This window comes from Columba livia, chromosome 5, assembly GCF_036013475.1.
Source record: "Columba livia isolate bColLiv1 breed racing homer chromosome 5, bColLiv1.pat.W.v2, whole genome shotgun sequence".
NCBI lineage: Eukaryota > Metazoa > Chordata > Aves > Columbiformes > Columbidae > Columba > Columba livia.
Window position 1 is genome coordinate 36,275,902 of NC_088606.1, and position 16,546 is coordinate 36,292,447.

The window sequence follows — 16,546 nt, forward strand, 5'->3', positions numbered from 1 at the left end:
GTCCTGGTGGCGCCAACAGTCTCGTCGCAACGCGTGGGGAGCAGGCCGCGGCGGGATGCCCGCGCTGCCGCCGTCGCGGCGTCGTTTTGCAGTCAGGCGGCGTTCCGGGCAGCCAGCACGCTGCCGCGGGTGACGGAAGTGCCTTCAAGGCAGCAGCGCGGTGTCGCGCAGCCGCGGGGAGGTGGTACCGGCGGCCGTCGCCGAGCGCGGCGGGAGGCGGCTGCCTGCTATGGCGGGCCGCGGCTCCGGCTCCTCGGAGCACCTGGAGCGGCTGCACGACATCTTCCAGGCACTGCACAGAGACCTGCGGGGCGTCCCCGAGCGGTTGCGGGGCAGCGCGGCCGGTGAGGCGGGGCCGGGCGGCGGCAGCTCCTTGTGCTGCGGGAGGGCGTCGCGGTGCGCGGGCAGCGCGCTGGGCCTGAGCGGCGGGGCCTTGCGGGGTGTTTGAGGTGTTTCTCTCCGGATAAACTTGGTTTAGCAGCCGTGGGGGCCAAGTCTGTTCAAGAAGGACTGTGGGGGGGAAGGGGTTTGCCAAGGCAGCTGCGGCAGGTCGGTGCGTCGCTTTGGGACGGCGGTGGCTTCGCCCGGCCTGGCTCCACGGGGTCTTGTTCACTTGCTGGCTACAGGTGAACTGGCTAAACTGCAGTGCTTTGGTTTTGTTTTGTTTCGTTTTTTTGGTCATTGATGGCAGAATTAGAAGCAGGTTTTATTATCACAACTGTCCACAACCATTTGTAGACATACTGGAGGAGATCTGAGTTTTAAATGACTGTTTTGGAAGTCTGGTTTGTGCACTACCTGCCCACATACTGGAAAAAAAAATTGCTGATCAAGCTACACAGAGTTAAATCAGAAGCAAAACTTGATTTTATGGACATTCTTTATACCATATCAGTGGGTAAGACATGCTGACAGACACTTCTCTGTAGGACTTGGCATTGTGCTTCTAATTCAGTTCTTAATACTTGGCACTGTTCTGAGAACTGGAAAGGGAAGTGATCTGACACAGAGAATTTTAGCAGTGTCACCAAGTCTCTTTAACTAAATATTTCCTTCATGTGAGAAACATGATACACAGTTACCATGAACTGCTGTACCTAACCTTAGGTTTTGTATCACAGGAATGAGTAGTGGCCATCAGCCACCTTCTGCAGTAGTCTTGTCATTCTCCTAGAGTTGATCAGTTTTACATATTTAGGTGTAAAATAATAAAAATGGTTTGTTCAGAATAGATAACACAGGCTATGAAGAGATTAACTTTCCGTTTCTTACGTGCATTGCTGTTTAATAATGAGTTAAGTTTAGGGTCAAAGTCCTCGTCATCAGCTTTTCCAGAAAGTTTAGTACAAGAAAGATGTTCAAACCTTCAAACAACCACTTTCAGAGCTGACTTAATTTCACTAGTAATCAACAAGAATAAAAAGCATAGAAGAAAAAATATCTTTTCTTGTAGGAAATCCTTATTTCCTTGTAGAGAGGAGAGTGGTTGGTTTCTTGATGAAATGAAGCTTTGTCAGGTCTCCATGGAACTGGCCTGGTCTTGAACAATGAACACTGAGCAGTGGGCTTAAATGATGTATTTACAGGCAGCAATTTTTGCAATGCTCCTAGATCTTTTCCTGTGGGCAACCTGTTCCAGTGTTTCACCACCGTCATTATAAAAATTTTTTTTCTTATGTCAAGCCGGAATCTCCCCTCTTTTAGTTTAAAATCATTTCCCCTTGTCCTCTCACTACAGACCCTGCTAAAAAGTCTGTCCCCATCTTTCCTATAGTCCCCTTTTAGGACTGAAAGGCTGCAGTAAGGTCTCCCCAGAGCTTTTTCTTCTCCGGGCTGAACAACCCCAACTCTCTCAGCCTGTCCTCACAGCAGAGCTGTTCCAGCCCTCTGATCATCTTGGTGGCCTCCTCTGGCCCCTCTCCAACAGGTCCATGTCTTTCCTGTGCTGAGGGCTCCAGAGCTGGACACAGGACTCCAGGTGGGGTCTCACCAGAGCAGAGCAGAGGGGCAGAGTCACCTCCCTCCATCTGCTGGCCACGTTCCTTTTGATGCAGCCCAGGATACGATTTGCCTTCTGGGCTGCAAGTGCACATTGCTGGGTCATGTCCAATCTTTCCTCCACCAGTACCCGCAAGTCCTTCAGATTATAAATATTTATAAACTGATTTTTCAGACATGCTATGAAATGTTAACATGACTTAATATGACCTAAGATGACTAAGCCTTTAAATTTATTGCTGCAAATATCCTGGTAATATTTTTGAAAAGTATTTCTTAGAGAGGTTAAGATAAGTCAGGAATTTGTGTATCTGGTGAAGGCATTCTACTCCTCTGACGCGTGTGTTTGCTTCTTAAGGGAAATGGGGTGTATCTTTATTTTTCAAGTTATCTGATCCTGAAAATTTCAGGAGCTGACGAAAGATGCCTTGCACACTCCCAGACTTGAGGGAGGACAGAATCTGTAGTCCTTGGGACATCTTTGAGGGGCAAAGGTTTGGAAATGCTGTTTCACTCTATATAAACAAGATAACAAATTCCTAGATCTAGAAACAATTTTTGTTTCCTTCCAAATTTGTAAGAAGGCATTTTAAACAGCCTGGATCAGTCTCAAACAGATGCTTTCCTCTAAATTGATTTAGTTAGCTGTGCTTTTCTACTGAATCTATTTCTAACTGGTTGGATATAAATCAGTTAAATGTCAATGAGCACATTGGAATGTTACTGTGGCTTAGATACTTTTTACTTTTACTGCATTAAAAAACGTTTTCTCAATGTACTTTGAATTACAGTTTAATTCAGAGTGATATGAATTAAATTGCTCAAGATATTCTGTTAGGCCAGACCCATTATAATGCTTTCAAGCCACACTGCCTGATTTCTTTTTGGCGTATCGGCAAAGTCTCGATCCGTGGCTACTTGAGGTTTGGAAACTGGGATTTGTTTGGCTGCTTGTTTATAAATGCAGTGTTTTCTCAGTCCGCGTGGGGGGGACAAAGAAGGTCAAATAGAGCTTTTCCAGTGCGGCACTGGGTTTCCATTAGTTTGAAACAGCAGTTGTTTTAAGAGACGTTACTCAAATCATATTTGTGAAATGACCTGTATGAAACAAAATATTGACATCTGAAGGCTGTTTTCCTGCAGTTCATGGCCATTATTTCACTGGTAGCCCAGCTGCACAAGGAATTGCATCAGCACAAATGTGCGTGGTAGCAAATCATGGAAGAAGTTGGGGAGAGTGTATTGAGGAACCTGCTAAGTCAGCATTTTCCCCTGACTTAACTGGGCTGTGACGCTGCGTTTCCTGATACCATCCTGTGTGTCATAATGTAATAACTGTGCGCTGCTGGAGGGCATGCCTTCTTAGATGACGGGGTTTAATTCTGTTTTAAGTTCTCTACGGTTCAAATTCTGGGGCCTAACTTGAATTTGAACCGAAAAGGAAAGCCTGCAGCTTAGGCACGTCCTGCATGTGAGAGGAACATAAAAATGTTTTAATCACTTCAGGTTTTTTTCCTGTTTTCTGTTGAGAGCTCAGTGGTTTAAAAACTGCTTCTTTTGCAGAGGACTATATTTACAGACAGGTGTTATCAAGTGTTTTTTTACAGCAATGATGTTTTCATAATGTCTTTAATTTTGTCTTTAAATTTAATCAAATTACGGAAGTTTTACCAAGATGACTGTCTGCATTTTTTGCTACCTAAATTTTATTTAGGATTGAATTATTTATTATTATTATTTAGGCTTGTGCATATTTATCAGACTTCTGATAGAATTTGGTTTCATTCTCAGTACAAGAGTCCTCCAGTGGTCATCCTCAGTGCTTTTGCAAAAGCTTATATAACGTGGTTTTGCTCCGTAAGGAGAGTTTCAGAATTATCCTAATTGATCATGGATTTTAGAGAGGTGTGATAGATTTTTAACACGTGCAAAATACATGTCTTAAGGTTTTGTTTTAAAATAGAATAACAGGTGAATGGGTGAAACCCATTCTTTGGCCTTCAAAGCCCTGGGTACAAGTATCTTGGCAATTTACTGTCTCAGACAACTAAAATGTATAGTTTTGTTGGCTGATTCAACCAACTGATGTCATTCCAGAAGAGGGAAGGATTTGGACATTAATCTGTGAACCTGAGGTGATACCTTGATGTCATCTTTTATCTCTGAGTACTCTAGAATGCTTCTCCCATTTTCCTTATTACTTTATGACCATGAGAATGCAGAGTGCCCTGTCTGCCAAGAACTTCAGGGCTCACTTGGAACCGTAGATTGCCTTGATGTTCTATTCAAATCCAAGTTATAGTTTCAGCCATCACTAATCTTGCCAAATGTGTGCAAAGAAAGAGAAGTATTTACCAACATGTCCTCTTTGTTATTCTGTCATGTTAAATGTTCTCCAATGGAGAAGTGGAGATTGGAAGTTTGAAAAATGACTTATTTTGTCTACCAGAGGTAGTGGCCAGCGTTTGGAAGGGTGGTTTCTGCTCTCTTCCCTACTCCCACCTCCTTCTGAAAAGTTGTGGTAAGAACAGGCTGTTCCCATTTGGGGCAGACTTTGACCTGGCATCTCTGTAATCAGCCGTCTGTGGCAGCTTCCTTGTCTGTAATGGATTGAGGTGGATTTCTGTTGTCATTTCTCTATAATTTTTCTGACACACTACTTTTTCTTTCACAGAGGAGAAGAAAAAACTAGTTCGAGAATTTGATGAGAAACAGCGTGAAGCAAATGAAACGGTAAACATAAGTGTAGGCTTCTGGCCTTTCTAACCAGCTGAAATATTGATGCCTTAGAAAGGGCAGTACTTCCAAATTTTACTTCCTTTATGGATCCTATTCTGACAGGCAGATACTGTATTTTTTTAATGGTTGATTAATTAATCTGATAGACAGGTCTGTGTGTCAAGACTTTTGTATATATCTATATACATATACGAAGACAGACAAATATTCTTACATGCCTTGGTTTTTTTTGAGTGGTCTGTTTGGATATCACCTTCCCCTTGTTGAGCAAAGGAGAGTGATAGAGGGGCAATTAACATTGCTAGAGATTGTAAGGAGGGCATGTAGAGAATTTGTCATGCTTTATTCCTCTAACTTAGTGAGTTTTATTGGCGTGTATCCGTGTAGGTGATGTGTGAGATGGAAAGCTCATATTGTGAGAGAGCTCATACTGAGGGACAGCTGTAAGCATTGTGAATTTGTAACAACTGTCACTAAAAGCTGATGCGAAAATTCACACATCCAAAATCTCAGGGTTTACAAATCCAGACACGGATGTTCGGAGTGTGAATTTAGTGACATCCCTACCTGTGCAACAGATCTCTGTGATGTGATGAGGAACTGATAACGCATCGTATAAATGTTTAAACTGTATTTCAGAGCTAGAGTGATGTTTCAGAAAAATCAAGCCTTTAAACTTGGCGATTTAAAAATTATTATTGTTATTATTTTCCTTTTATTTTTTTCCCCTTGGGGCATTGTGTGTCTGAAACCCCATTTGGGCTGAGCAGCACTGTGCAGAATGGTGCACTTGATGCTAGATGAGTGGTATAGGGTTTGGGGTTGATCCCCCTCGCCCAATCACATAAAAACATGTGAATCCTTTCATCTGGTGGTGAGTTTCGAATGTAACTGCTGCTAAGTGCTGTAAAAAATAAACACATTTTATTTTGTTAAAGCTGCGGGAAATGGAGGAAGAACTGAAGTATGCTCCTCTGCCTTTCCGCAACCAAATGATGAGCAAAATCCGGGCGTATAGAAGAGACCTCTCCATGTTCCAGAGAGAGATGAGAAGCACAGATTTGGGACTGGGCTCTGGAAGTCAAGGCGATATGAAATACGGGATCTTCTCCACAGAAAATGAACAGAGTGTGAGAATTAGATGTAAATTTTGTTTAACATTGCTGTGATTGCTTAGAAATAATATTCCAGATGTATTGTTTATAGTGTTTCTACTTCAATCCACTTAGCTTCTGTGCTTCTGTAACTCCTCGTATATCTCTCTGCATGTAACATGAATATCTTGGAGGAGAAAGAACCTGGAACTCCTCGAGTGACATGCAGTTAGTAACTTACACAACATTCTGTACTGGAGTGCTTTATTTAATCATTCCTCTAGAGCAGTGAAAACACATCAGTGATGCAACTGACTGAGAAGAAATGTTAACTGATCTAGTTTTAGTCTCCAAAACTAGCAACACATGTGAATAATGCAGTGTATAAGTACTTCAGTAGAATTATCTTTTAAGCAATCTCAGTGTAAATAATTTCAAGAAAGTACAAGAAGTCATCTTCTAGCACTTCGTGCACTCTGGATGTGCTCATACAGTGCAGGAAACACACCAATTTCTTTGTTTACCAGATATGCTTAGACACATCTGAGTTAGTGAAATTGAAAATTGAATCTGCTTATTATCTTCGAAGTGCTGTCATCTGTACACAAAGTTCATGGGGGTGGCTCTCATTGCTCTGCCTTAGGTAAGGAAGGTTGGAGGGACGCTCTTTCCATAGCATCTCGATCAGCAGTAGCTTGGTAGATTTTTGCATTTGATCCCTCTTGATGGGTTCCTCTAAAACCTGAGGGCAGGGTGGTAGATTAGACTTTCTGAAGCTTAAGATAATACTTTATTTTGAGCTACCTTTTGACCCCCAGGTCAGCAAACATTTGTTATCCTCTGCCAAGGCTACTGGCACGAAAAGAGGATCTTTGTTATTTAGCAGTCCATCTGTTAGTGCTGTTTGTTCCTAATCCTTTAGACTGTCAGCTCTTAGGGACCTCCCTGGCAACCAACCGTGAAGTCACAAATAAGTCTGAATTTAGATATGAATGGAAGGAGAAGTTAGCATCTGGAAAGCAAAGATATTATTTTACTGTAAATATCATTTGGAAGAGTAAATTGTTGCAAAAACAGGTTTTTTTTGTAACTTTTAACTCTTCAGGTGTGTGTCCTTTGTCAAGGTTTAACCAGGTTTGTCCATTATTTTACAATGTGAACAAGAACTCTTTCAAAATTAACTGGGCTACATCAGTTAGTATAAGAAGCATGCACAGCTAATACAGATGGATGGCCTGTGGAGTCACATCCTAATGTTTTAATGTCAGAAGCCTAATACCTCTGTCTTTGTGCCTAATGATTAAGCTTATGTTATTTTTCAGACTAATCTGCAGTCACAGAGGGTGCTGCTTCTCCAGGGAACAGACAGCCTGAACCGAGCCAGTCAGAGCATCGAGCGCTCGCACCGAATTGCTGCTGAAACAGATCAGATTGGCACAGATATCATTGAAGAACTTGGGGAGCAGCGGGAGCAACTGGAACGCACCAAGAGCAGAGTAAGCAGAGGAACTGTGGGCTTCGTATTGAAACAACCTGCTGTCAGCTTAGTGGGATCTGTGTGCCAGTCGTTACTCTTGGAGACCTCCCCAGGCGGGGTAATCCAATTGATGTTCCTACAGACCAAATCCAGGCTACCATGTTTCTATGCTGTGCTTAGAAAAGGAAAACAATTACTGTAGAAGGGCCCAAAACACGATGGCCAAATGTCTGCTGCCATGTCTGTGCAAGATTTGTAATTAGACCTATAAACCTGCTAAAAAATATAGCATTATTGAAAAAATTGCAGATTTAAAAGAACGCTAAGGACTTGCCTACCACAAGATTACTAGTGAAGTTTTGATCTGGGAGGCAGCTAGCAAGTTCTAATGAAATGAAATTTAGTAGAAGGTAAATTACCTGATTACTAACTTTCCAATATTTGTAGGTTAGCTAAGGAGGGAGGAAGTGGTGTCAAACAAGAAGCCTGTTGCTCATCCTTGGGTCAGGAAGCTCTGCTGCTACTGTGGAAGCTTTAAAAAGTAGTTAATTTGTATTGTTTACACACATATGTGAAACTGAGAATTTGATTTTTAAAGTAGCAAACTTGATGGGATTTTCTGTGTGTGCAAGGGATCCTGAACATAAAGCTTTTATGTGAGTGACTTGCAGGGAGATACTGAGTTTGACAAGTTAAGCATGCTCAGCAAAAACAAAAAGCACATCCCTTTCCTGGGAGTTACATCTACTAATTGCAACAGAGCCTGTAGCTTTTTCATTTAAGCAGCTGTTTGATTTCAGTCAGAATTTGACTTGCCCTGCTCCCAAATTTGGGTTGGAGAGCAGGAAAGGAAATATGATCATAAGATTTGTAGGTATAGTTTTTCTGTTCTTTTTCTAATTAAAAGTATTAGTCCTTCAAGCATGTCGGTCTGCCCACAGATTGTTCATGAAGCTGTGACTTATTGTGAGGCTTTTAGGCATTGTGTTGCTGAACTATATTAACCACACATTCCAACAAGAAGCAGACTTTCTTCTTGCTTGGTCTTTCACTGCAAAACTTGGAAATCTAGTCTGCTTTGAATGGACTTGGTAGCTTTCTTCTCAGCTTGGGCCAGTCCATCCCAGTGCAAAGTAACGTACATACAGCAGCATAAACTGCAGAGGAACTGCAGGTTGGTATCTGTGACGGGAGGTGACCTGGCTGACCTGTCACTGCCCTTCAGGCTTTGCAAGTGGAATAGCAAAATCTTACCTGGATACCTCTGGTGGCCGTACATCACGAATCCTCTGTGAGACAACCACTTTTTTAGCTGTCCATAACATCACTTAATTACGTGCTGCTTAATAACTGACTGAGAAATACTTCACAGTTCCTTTCTGAGCATTACAAAGCTGAAGTGGATTATGTATTAACAGTTCAGAGCTCATTTCCACTGGGTCACTTAAACTTGTCAGTGCAACACAGTTTGTTCTTTGCTAGATATTGAAGAGCATTTTAAACAGTTCCAGATACGCACTGAGGAGAACACCTCAGTATCATTTTCTTCTGGTGTCAACAACTAGAATAATGAAATTTAATGGAAGGAGCTAATACTAACTATCTGATATTTGTAGATTAACTGAAAGGGCAGAAAGTGATCCTAAATTGCCTATCTTCATTTGTATCTAAGCAAAAGTATACCTGAAAGTCTTACTTCCTCCTTAGAAAGGAGACAATGCTTCCAGCTTGTATTGTCTATAGACAACAACGTTGTCTTTGAATTTTGAGAACACAGGGTTAGCCTTGGTCCCATTATTAATTGCAACATTTCAACACCAGCTATTTCCAGGTGCATTTTTGCAGAGTTGCTGTTACTTGTTCAACTGACAAATAACTTTTGTTTCTTAGTTGGTGAATACAAGTGAGAACTTGAGCAAGAGTCGCAAGATTCTACGTTCCATGTCCAGGAGGTGAGTAGTGTGACTGACTCAGAGCAGCACTCGGCACTGTTGCCTGCTGGTTTGAGGCAAAGATACAGAGTGTCAGCTGGAACTGTAGGGAGGTTTTACGGGATGTGCAAAGAGAGTGTGTGCCCATGTGCAGATGCTAACTTGTGTTTTCTCCTCTCTGGCAATTACTTAATGGAGCATAGGTAGTTGAACACTACTGAATTTGTGCTGCTTGTTTAGGATAATACAGGGTCTTTAACTGTCCCCCAAGATAAACTGTAGAGGGGACACAAACAAGTTACAGTGAATTGCTAATGGCAACTTTAGATGCAATTCCTTGCTATTCAGCTTGAAAAAGCTGTGCCTAAGTCACTGCAGCATTGAGTTAGAGGTCTGATGACACAGACAAATCCATTCAGCCCACAGTAATGCCCTAGAGTAGCTGGACTATCACATGAGAAACTCTGAGCCTGAGCATATACTATTTTTATGACTAAAGCCTTCACTGCTTAATTTACAGTTTCTTAACTATATGATTTAATTATCCTTATAAAGCAGTTCATGGCGCATATTTCCAGTGGGTACTTCAGGCCTAACACCCTTTCCTTTATACTCATTGCTAAAGGGAGTTATGATAACCATATAATTTTCCATAGTAAAAGTACATTATTGAGATTTTATAGTTTTACTTCATCTATATGGTTCCAAGTAAAAGCAGCACAGGAGTTCAACTGATGTTTTCCTCTTTGCCTAATTGAATGACTAGGCACATTCAGAGCAGAATGATCTGGCTTATGTGGGGCAGGGGAAGAGGAACAGAACTGCTACTGTTAAAGTAGAAGATTTAGGCAGAATTTCCTTGCTGCTTAAGAGCTGTTTTGGATTTTTTATTTTTTAACTCTAGAATAACCACTAACAAGTTGTTGCTGTCAATCATCATCATCCTGGAACTCGCCATCCTAGTAGGTGTGGTCTACTACAAGTTCTTTCGCAGCAGATGAATCTTCATGACTAGGAAGAGCTTTTCCACTGCTGAGGAAGTGGATGAGCTGTCTGTTCCATCTGACCTACTGAGGATTGAACTGTCTCATGAGACAGCATGTTCAGCTGAAAGTGTACTGACACTAGAAAGACAGAATGTGAGGAAAAGGAAAATGCAGAGACAGACTTGAATTACTGGTAAGATTAACAAGAAGGTAATCAATATTTTATTGTCTCAATTTGTATATACTTAACTAAATGAATAAATCTTGGTATGTAATAAAGTAGCCACCGATCAGTGGAAAAGCTAACTTATTTAAAAATTGAGAAGTTAACAGTATTTGCCAAGTGTTGACATTCTATCCATTCAAGTGCCTCAGCAGAGCTCTATAATGTCCGGTGTACCCAGCACTTTGGGTTCTTAAATCCTCACTTGCTCTTTGCTGTCAGATTCATCTGGAGAACTGGGTGTTGGGAGGTTATCAAAAGCAGTGTGTGCTCCTTCCCGTGTCTGCCCAAAGCATGTTGCTATCACGTCGACTGCAAGACTGGCAGTTGCGTTCACTTCCTCTTGAGAAGCTCCAAGCAGTGGATTGACTTCAACCATGTCTACAGCTGAAAGCATTCCTGTGAAAATGGTTTACAGTTTGGTTACTATGAAAAGGGATAAAATCTCTAATAGGGTTTATTTTGCAGCTTTTCATTCATTGCAGCAAGTCTGATATTTGAACGTGACCTGCTGTACCCATGACACGAGTTAAATTAGCTCCCAGGTGAGGGATGAGGTCATCATTCTTAGGTGCAAGTTTGTGTTTTTAATTTGGTTCTTTCTTACATTGTCACTACCTCATTCATACTTTCAGCATTTGGGGAAAAATAAGTTTGATGTTCCATATACACTTACAAGAGGAATATTTTTTAAATCTTGTTTTCTCCCAGTCTAAAAATTAAGAGATTTTTGCCATCCTATTCACAATACTGTTGACTGGTTTTTTTGATCCCTCTTTTACTGCAAATAACTAATTGTTTAAACATATTAAATAAAAACTCCATGGCATAAGGAGAAAAGTCCTCATATATTGAGTCAACTGCAGTATTCTTAGTGAAAGCTTGATTTGTTAGCCTTGAGTCCTAGAATGGCACTTCAAACTGTTCAATATTGTTTGCATCCATTTTTTTTATTCCAGATGTCAATTTTTACATCTCGCTTCATGTGTTTAGGAATAGGGAACAGTATTGTACAAGATGACCAAGTGGTTGTTTTTTTTTTTTGCATTAGTCGTTAATATGTTTTGTATTTTATTTACTTTTGTTAAGTTCAAGTTGTTGACAGTTAAGCTGCTTCCAACACCTGAGGTATTGCCCAACCACAGGACTTCTTTTTCCCTTACTGAAGGTTGCACTGACTTTGTAGGCACCTCAGCTTTGACTACATTTATCTAGTCACACAGGAAAAACATAACCAGTCTGAGCTCTATGTCGTTTGTCCTGTCCTTGCTTAGTCCAGTACTGCTGGTCAACTCGTACCTGTGTTGTGTATCTCCTCTGTGATGTACATGCCTTCTCTGTAAGTCAGTCCACCTATAACAGGAGTCCCAGTTGCTGAAGCCAGTGAGGGATCAAAAGCATCAATGTCAAAACTCAAGTGAATTGGTCGTTGTCTCCTGAGACAGAATAAAATAAGAAAATCTCAGAACCTTAACCTTTTTCTACATGTTTTTTTTACTGTCCAGGTTGATCAGCAAAGTAGCATCATGCACCATGATGTTGTAAAGGTCCCCCCTTAAGTCCTATACTGTGTCTTAGATCATTTGCAAATAATATCTTTGGACTCTGAAACATCTTTTTAGCCCAGAACCTTCTCTAGTACAGACTGGGAAAACCAAAAGTTTGACATTTTAGTTTTGCTGAGCATCTGCCCAGGTGTGATTTGGCTGGAGAGAAGTGCTTCATTTCTATCTTATTTAGTTCTTATCGGGTATTTGTCTCTTTATTTGGAAAAAAGGTAGAGAAAAGTGTGATATAATCCTGCCTTTTCTTCTTTTGTACAGAAAGCCAGGGTGAAAGGCTGAAATATTGATTTACATGGCATCTAGGACAGAGGAAGCACCAAGCTTGGGGATTTCATAGACAGCTCATCAAGATGAATGAGACATTCTGCATTTTTCAGGTCAATAGTTGAAGGATGCCTGTGAACTGTGTGTAAGCCTAGTTAAAGAAAAAGTGAAGGATAATCTCAAACTGGAAATGTTAGTTACATGTACTGCATTAAGTCTGACAACTGATGGCACACTTAATAAATGGCACACTGCTTGCAACTCAGATGACCTATCTATCTATGTTGTAGGCTCTGTACTTCCAACTCACTGTAGATGTTCAGTAGGGAGGAGCATCTGGATTAGCACTTTCTTTACATGGCACAGCTGCAGCGAGGAAGAGGGCGCACACTTGCAGATACAACAGCATGCAGCACAGATCCATGGACCTTGTTCTGCTTACAGGACTTTGTTCTGCCCCATGGGAAGAGGTTACCCTTTCTAGCTCTGATCCTCTCCCAGTGTCCCTGGACTGGCATGATTTGCTCCCTGATCTGGTTCCCCAAACTTGCACAAGGTCAGAGACATCAGTACTGAACCGAAGTCAGGGAGTGGTTAGAGCAAACTTCACCAGCTGAACTGAAAGTGGCCTTTGTCCTCAGGACAGCAGATGCTTAGTGTAAGGTGGAAGCCAACAAATGCTTCTTCCTCATGTGCTAACAGCTGAATTCAAGTTGCTATACATACATGTTTTAAAGTGTAATGCATACCCTAGATTCTGAGTTGGTTAAAACATCTTGTCAAACTGTAGAATTCCTCAAGAAACAGAACTAATTAAATAATACAGAGCCACAACTGTAGTGACTGTAACCTATCACGTAGCTTTTTGTCAAACACTGTGAAATGGTTCCAGTTCAAGACGTGGAATTTGAGGACTAAAGTCAGTGCTAAAACTTTACTATTTACTGGACACTGTCACAGTTCTGTTAGGCCACCTTACATCGAGAGTGATGTTCACTTAAATAACTTCCAGGAAAGTAGATATTCAACAAATGGATGATAAAGAGTAATGTAAATCAGATAATTTGTTACCTGCCCATCAGTTGTTCAAATGTTCTTTCCATAACTTTCTGAATTCCAAGGCGATCAATATCCCTCATGGAAAAATACTGGATGTCATAGTTCTTCAAAATATAGCTGTTAAAATATTTTTTTTTTAAATCATTACTGGCCTAAGCTTAAATGTAGCAACCTTTGTGAACAGCCAGATATGGAAAGAAGCTCAATGACTTTAATCTAAGTCAACTTACTATTCAGCAGGATCCAGATCCCTCAAACCAATGTACACAATATCAGATGGTGAAAGGCAGGGCTTTAGCCAGGAAAAGCCAGGAAGCTGTGGTACCTGCAAGCAAAGGTTTGGTATTAGGTTAGTTTAATGACATATATAACAAAACCGTATTTAATGCTTCCCTCAGAACTTTATTTATAGCTCTCTTTCTCTGTCTAAACAGAGAAACTTCATCACTTTAGAGTCTGGCTTCCTGATTTAATCAGTCCTTACTTCTGTCATACCATTTTACCTGAGTAGAATGTTAATGGATGAAGGTTTAAACTCTTCTACATTTTCCAGTTTGAAAAGGAGGAATGAAAACCCCAAATCCACAACCAATAGATAACTGGCATCAGTGAATGTGATGGGGAAATGCTAAGAAAGTGGAGGTCACTTATACAGTGCATTTAATGGTAATGCTATGTAGCTTACACAGTACATCATATTCAAGTGGAAGAATAAAAACCAAGGCACCTGTATCTTTTTAGGAGACTCACCAAAAAGTCATACAGACTTTGTTGCAAAAACAATGTTAAAGATAGAAGAATTCAAACTGGGAAGTTTAAAAAAATAGAAAAAAAGAGCATGACAAGAAGTTGGGCCTCCACATTGGGCTACATCACACTGTTTTTTAATGTAGAACTGAAGAGAGCAGATTTAAGACAGCAAACAAAAGAGGACAAGGTCATAATTTTTCAGCTTTAGTAATTATAAAAATCCTTCAGTTAGTAATATCTACTAATTTTAGGAGTGCTTTAAATTAACTCAATTTTTTTCTTCTTCGTCTCCCAGCTCTGAAAACAGCTGTCAAGCAGCAAGAAGGCTTTGTTTCCCTCTTGTACTTTTCAATTACTAATTCTATTCTAGTTACAAATTTTGAATTTGTTTTTAAAGGCTAACACACCCATAGCTGCATTTAATTACATTGAGATTAAATAAGCACATGTAATAAATGTATTTGTTACTCTGAGGCAATGATCTTTTTCTGCAGTCATGAATTCAGAAGAGATAAATGAAATGGAGACCACTAGGAAAAATAACTCAGGTCTCAGAAATGAAGCTGTATCTGCAAAACCCATCACCATACCATAAGTTGAGCATAGTTTTGATAATATTGTCATACTGTCTAGTATCAATTATTTAGTAGATTTAATACTGCCATATTTAATTATACCTCTTCCTCTTTAAATAAAGAAAATGGAAATGGAATGCCTTCACTTCCTTTGGTAGGCTCTGTTTTTACCTTGTTGCAATAGAAGAGGAGTTGCTGGTAGTAAAGCCAAACAGGCATCAGAAGAAGGTGCAGGGATTTCTATGGTAAGTTACTAGTAGCAGTTTATTAGTTTAGTTTTAATGGTTCCAGGAGCCCTAACACTAATGTTGCATTTGAAAAATGCAAATCAAAGGATTATGTTAATAAATATTTTCCCTTCAAACAGCAATTCATTTTTTTTTAAAGCCTTAAAGTGCTGCCTTGCGTTGCATACCAGGCAGTGCTTCTGTGAAGCTGACTGGACCAACAAGGAGCAGCTGATGGCCTGGGAATGGACAGTGCCAGCCACACCAAGGCTTGTGCTACAGTGACCTGGCTGAATGCTTTATTTCATTTCATAGCCAGATGTATCACTTTTATATACTTCATGTTGTCTGATACGTGGGGGTGTTTAATTCAGCAGAGCATTGACCAAGCTCATTAGCCCTGGAGATGTAAGGGATTCTGAAAGCAGGTGAAATAACACCCAAGTTAAGGGACTTGAAACAGCCCTGGGGAGTTCTTGGCAGTTGTGCTGATTTAAGCAGTTGCTGCCAGATCAGTTTCCCCCATTACGTTGTGCCAGGACAGCTGTTTGTAGGGTCATACAGTGAACGGGGCTAGGACTTGGTGCATCCCAAAAAACTGACCAAGCAAAGAGACAGTACTCTGGACTCAGTTCTCATGTAATCCCACAGAAGGTTACAGCAGGTAAACTGAGCTGCTGGCACAGCGTCAAGAATGGTCTAAACAGATTATGCCACAAAGTGAGATGTTACACCACTACCTCAGTCTCATGTTCTCTTGATAGGGAATGAAGAACGAGGAGCCTGGAGCTGCTGGAAGAGCAGTACGAGTTAGAGCTGGGCAGTGAATCAGGAAAATATGTAATCATGCAGGCTCTTTTGCTCCCTTTTTACATCCCCAGAGGAGCTGTTATTTCTCTGTGGTTCTAGAGAACAATCTAGACAGGGACCCAAGTGCTAACTAGCCTTCCTGAGACCATTAGGTTGATGACCAAATTATGACACCCAGAGAGACAGCTTGGTGGAATGATGGGAGTTGACACAGAGGGGCATACGTGCTGACGTGTCATGGTGGGGACATGTTGCTCAAAAGCCCCTTCACAGCATGAGTGAAAGCAAGGATGCAGACACAGGGCTCACTGCAGAATCTCTTTTGTTCTCTCACACTGCTATGCTGTGTGCCCTTTGACAAGATGGAAAATGGGGAGCAAAGTGCAACTGGTTAGTGTCATTTTGAGAAGGAAGTTAAGCTTAGTAGAGTGTAGGACTAGAGTAGCCTTCCTACTTGTGGCTGACAGTTTTAGGATTCAAAAAGAAGCCTTGCGAAGTAGTCCAGGAAAGAAGGACAGTACATTTTTTTTGTCCCATTATCAACACAACTGTGCTACTGGATGAGAGCGAGAGTGAGCCACAAGCACCTGTTCACACAAACATTTCTTCCAGTCAGACGTTTAGCCAGACAAGCTATTGTCAAAGGTACATTCTACTACCACTAAACAGCTGTTCAAAAATGTATACTGTTGTAGAAGTGCCTTCTTGTACCAGGAGGACAGATGTTGTTTTTCCTCCCTCTAAAGAGGAATACAATATGGTAAGAAAACCCTCTAAATGAGTACTCGCCTGTTTGTGTAGCTGCAAATACAGGTTGAGGAGCTTGTGTCAGCTGTTTCTGCATAGGC

The 16,546-nt window shown here is 41.0% G+C and overlaps 2 protein-coding genes across 4 annotated transcripts in view; one reads left to right on the forward strand and one right to left on the reverse strand.

The window, feature by feature from the left end:
* VTI1B (vesicle transport through interaction with t-SNAREs 1B) lies at positions 1-14,806 on the forward strand. Of its 2 annotated transcripts, XR_010472956.1 has the most exons (7): positions 10-344; positions 4,673-4,731; positions 5,676-5,867; positions 7,154-7,327; positions 9,199-9,260; positions 10,144-10,418; positions 12,272-14,806. XR_010472956.1 is itself a non-coding variant. In XM_065064361.1 (6 exons), exons 1-6 carry the CDS (start codon positions 230-232, stop codon positions 10,238-10,240), a joined length of 699 nt encoding a protein of 232 aa, XP_064920433.1. In that variant the 5' UTR covers positions 1-229; the 3' UTR covers positions 10,241-11,922. The 2 variants fall into 2 exon arrangements, 1 of the variants encoding a protein (XP_064920433.1); XM_065064361.1 differs by lacking the exon at positions 12,272-14,806 and having other exon boundaries at positions 1-344; positions 10,144-11,922.
* ARG2 (arginase 2) overlaps positions 10,413-16,546 on the reverse strand; it is a 26,962-nt gene continuing 20,828 nt past the window's right edge. For both annotated transcript variants that reach the window (XM_065064354.1, XM_065064353.1), the window contains 4 exons: positions 13,567-13,661; positions 13,349-13,453; positions 11,748-11,884; positions 10,413-10,847 (listed from right to left, as the gene is read on the reverse strand). In XM_065064354.1, the coding sequence (XP_064920426.1) occupies positions 10,642-10,847; positions 11,748-11,884; positions 13,349-13,453; positions 13,567-13,661 (543 nt within the window). In that variant the 3' untranslated portion in view covers positions 10,413-10,641. The remainder of the gene's footprint in view (positions 10,848-11,747; positions 11,885-13,348; positions 13,454-13,566; positions 13,662-16,546) is intronic.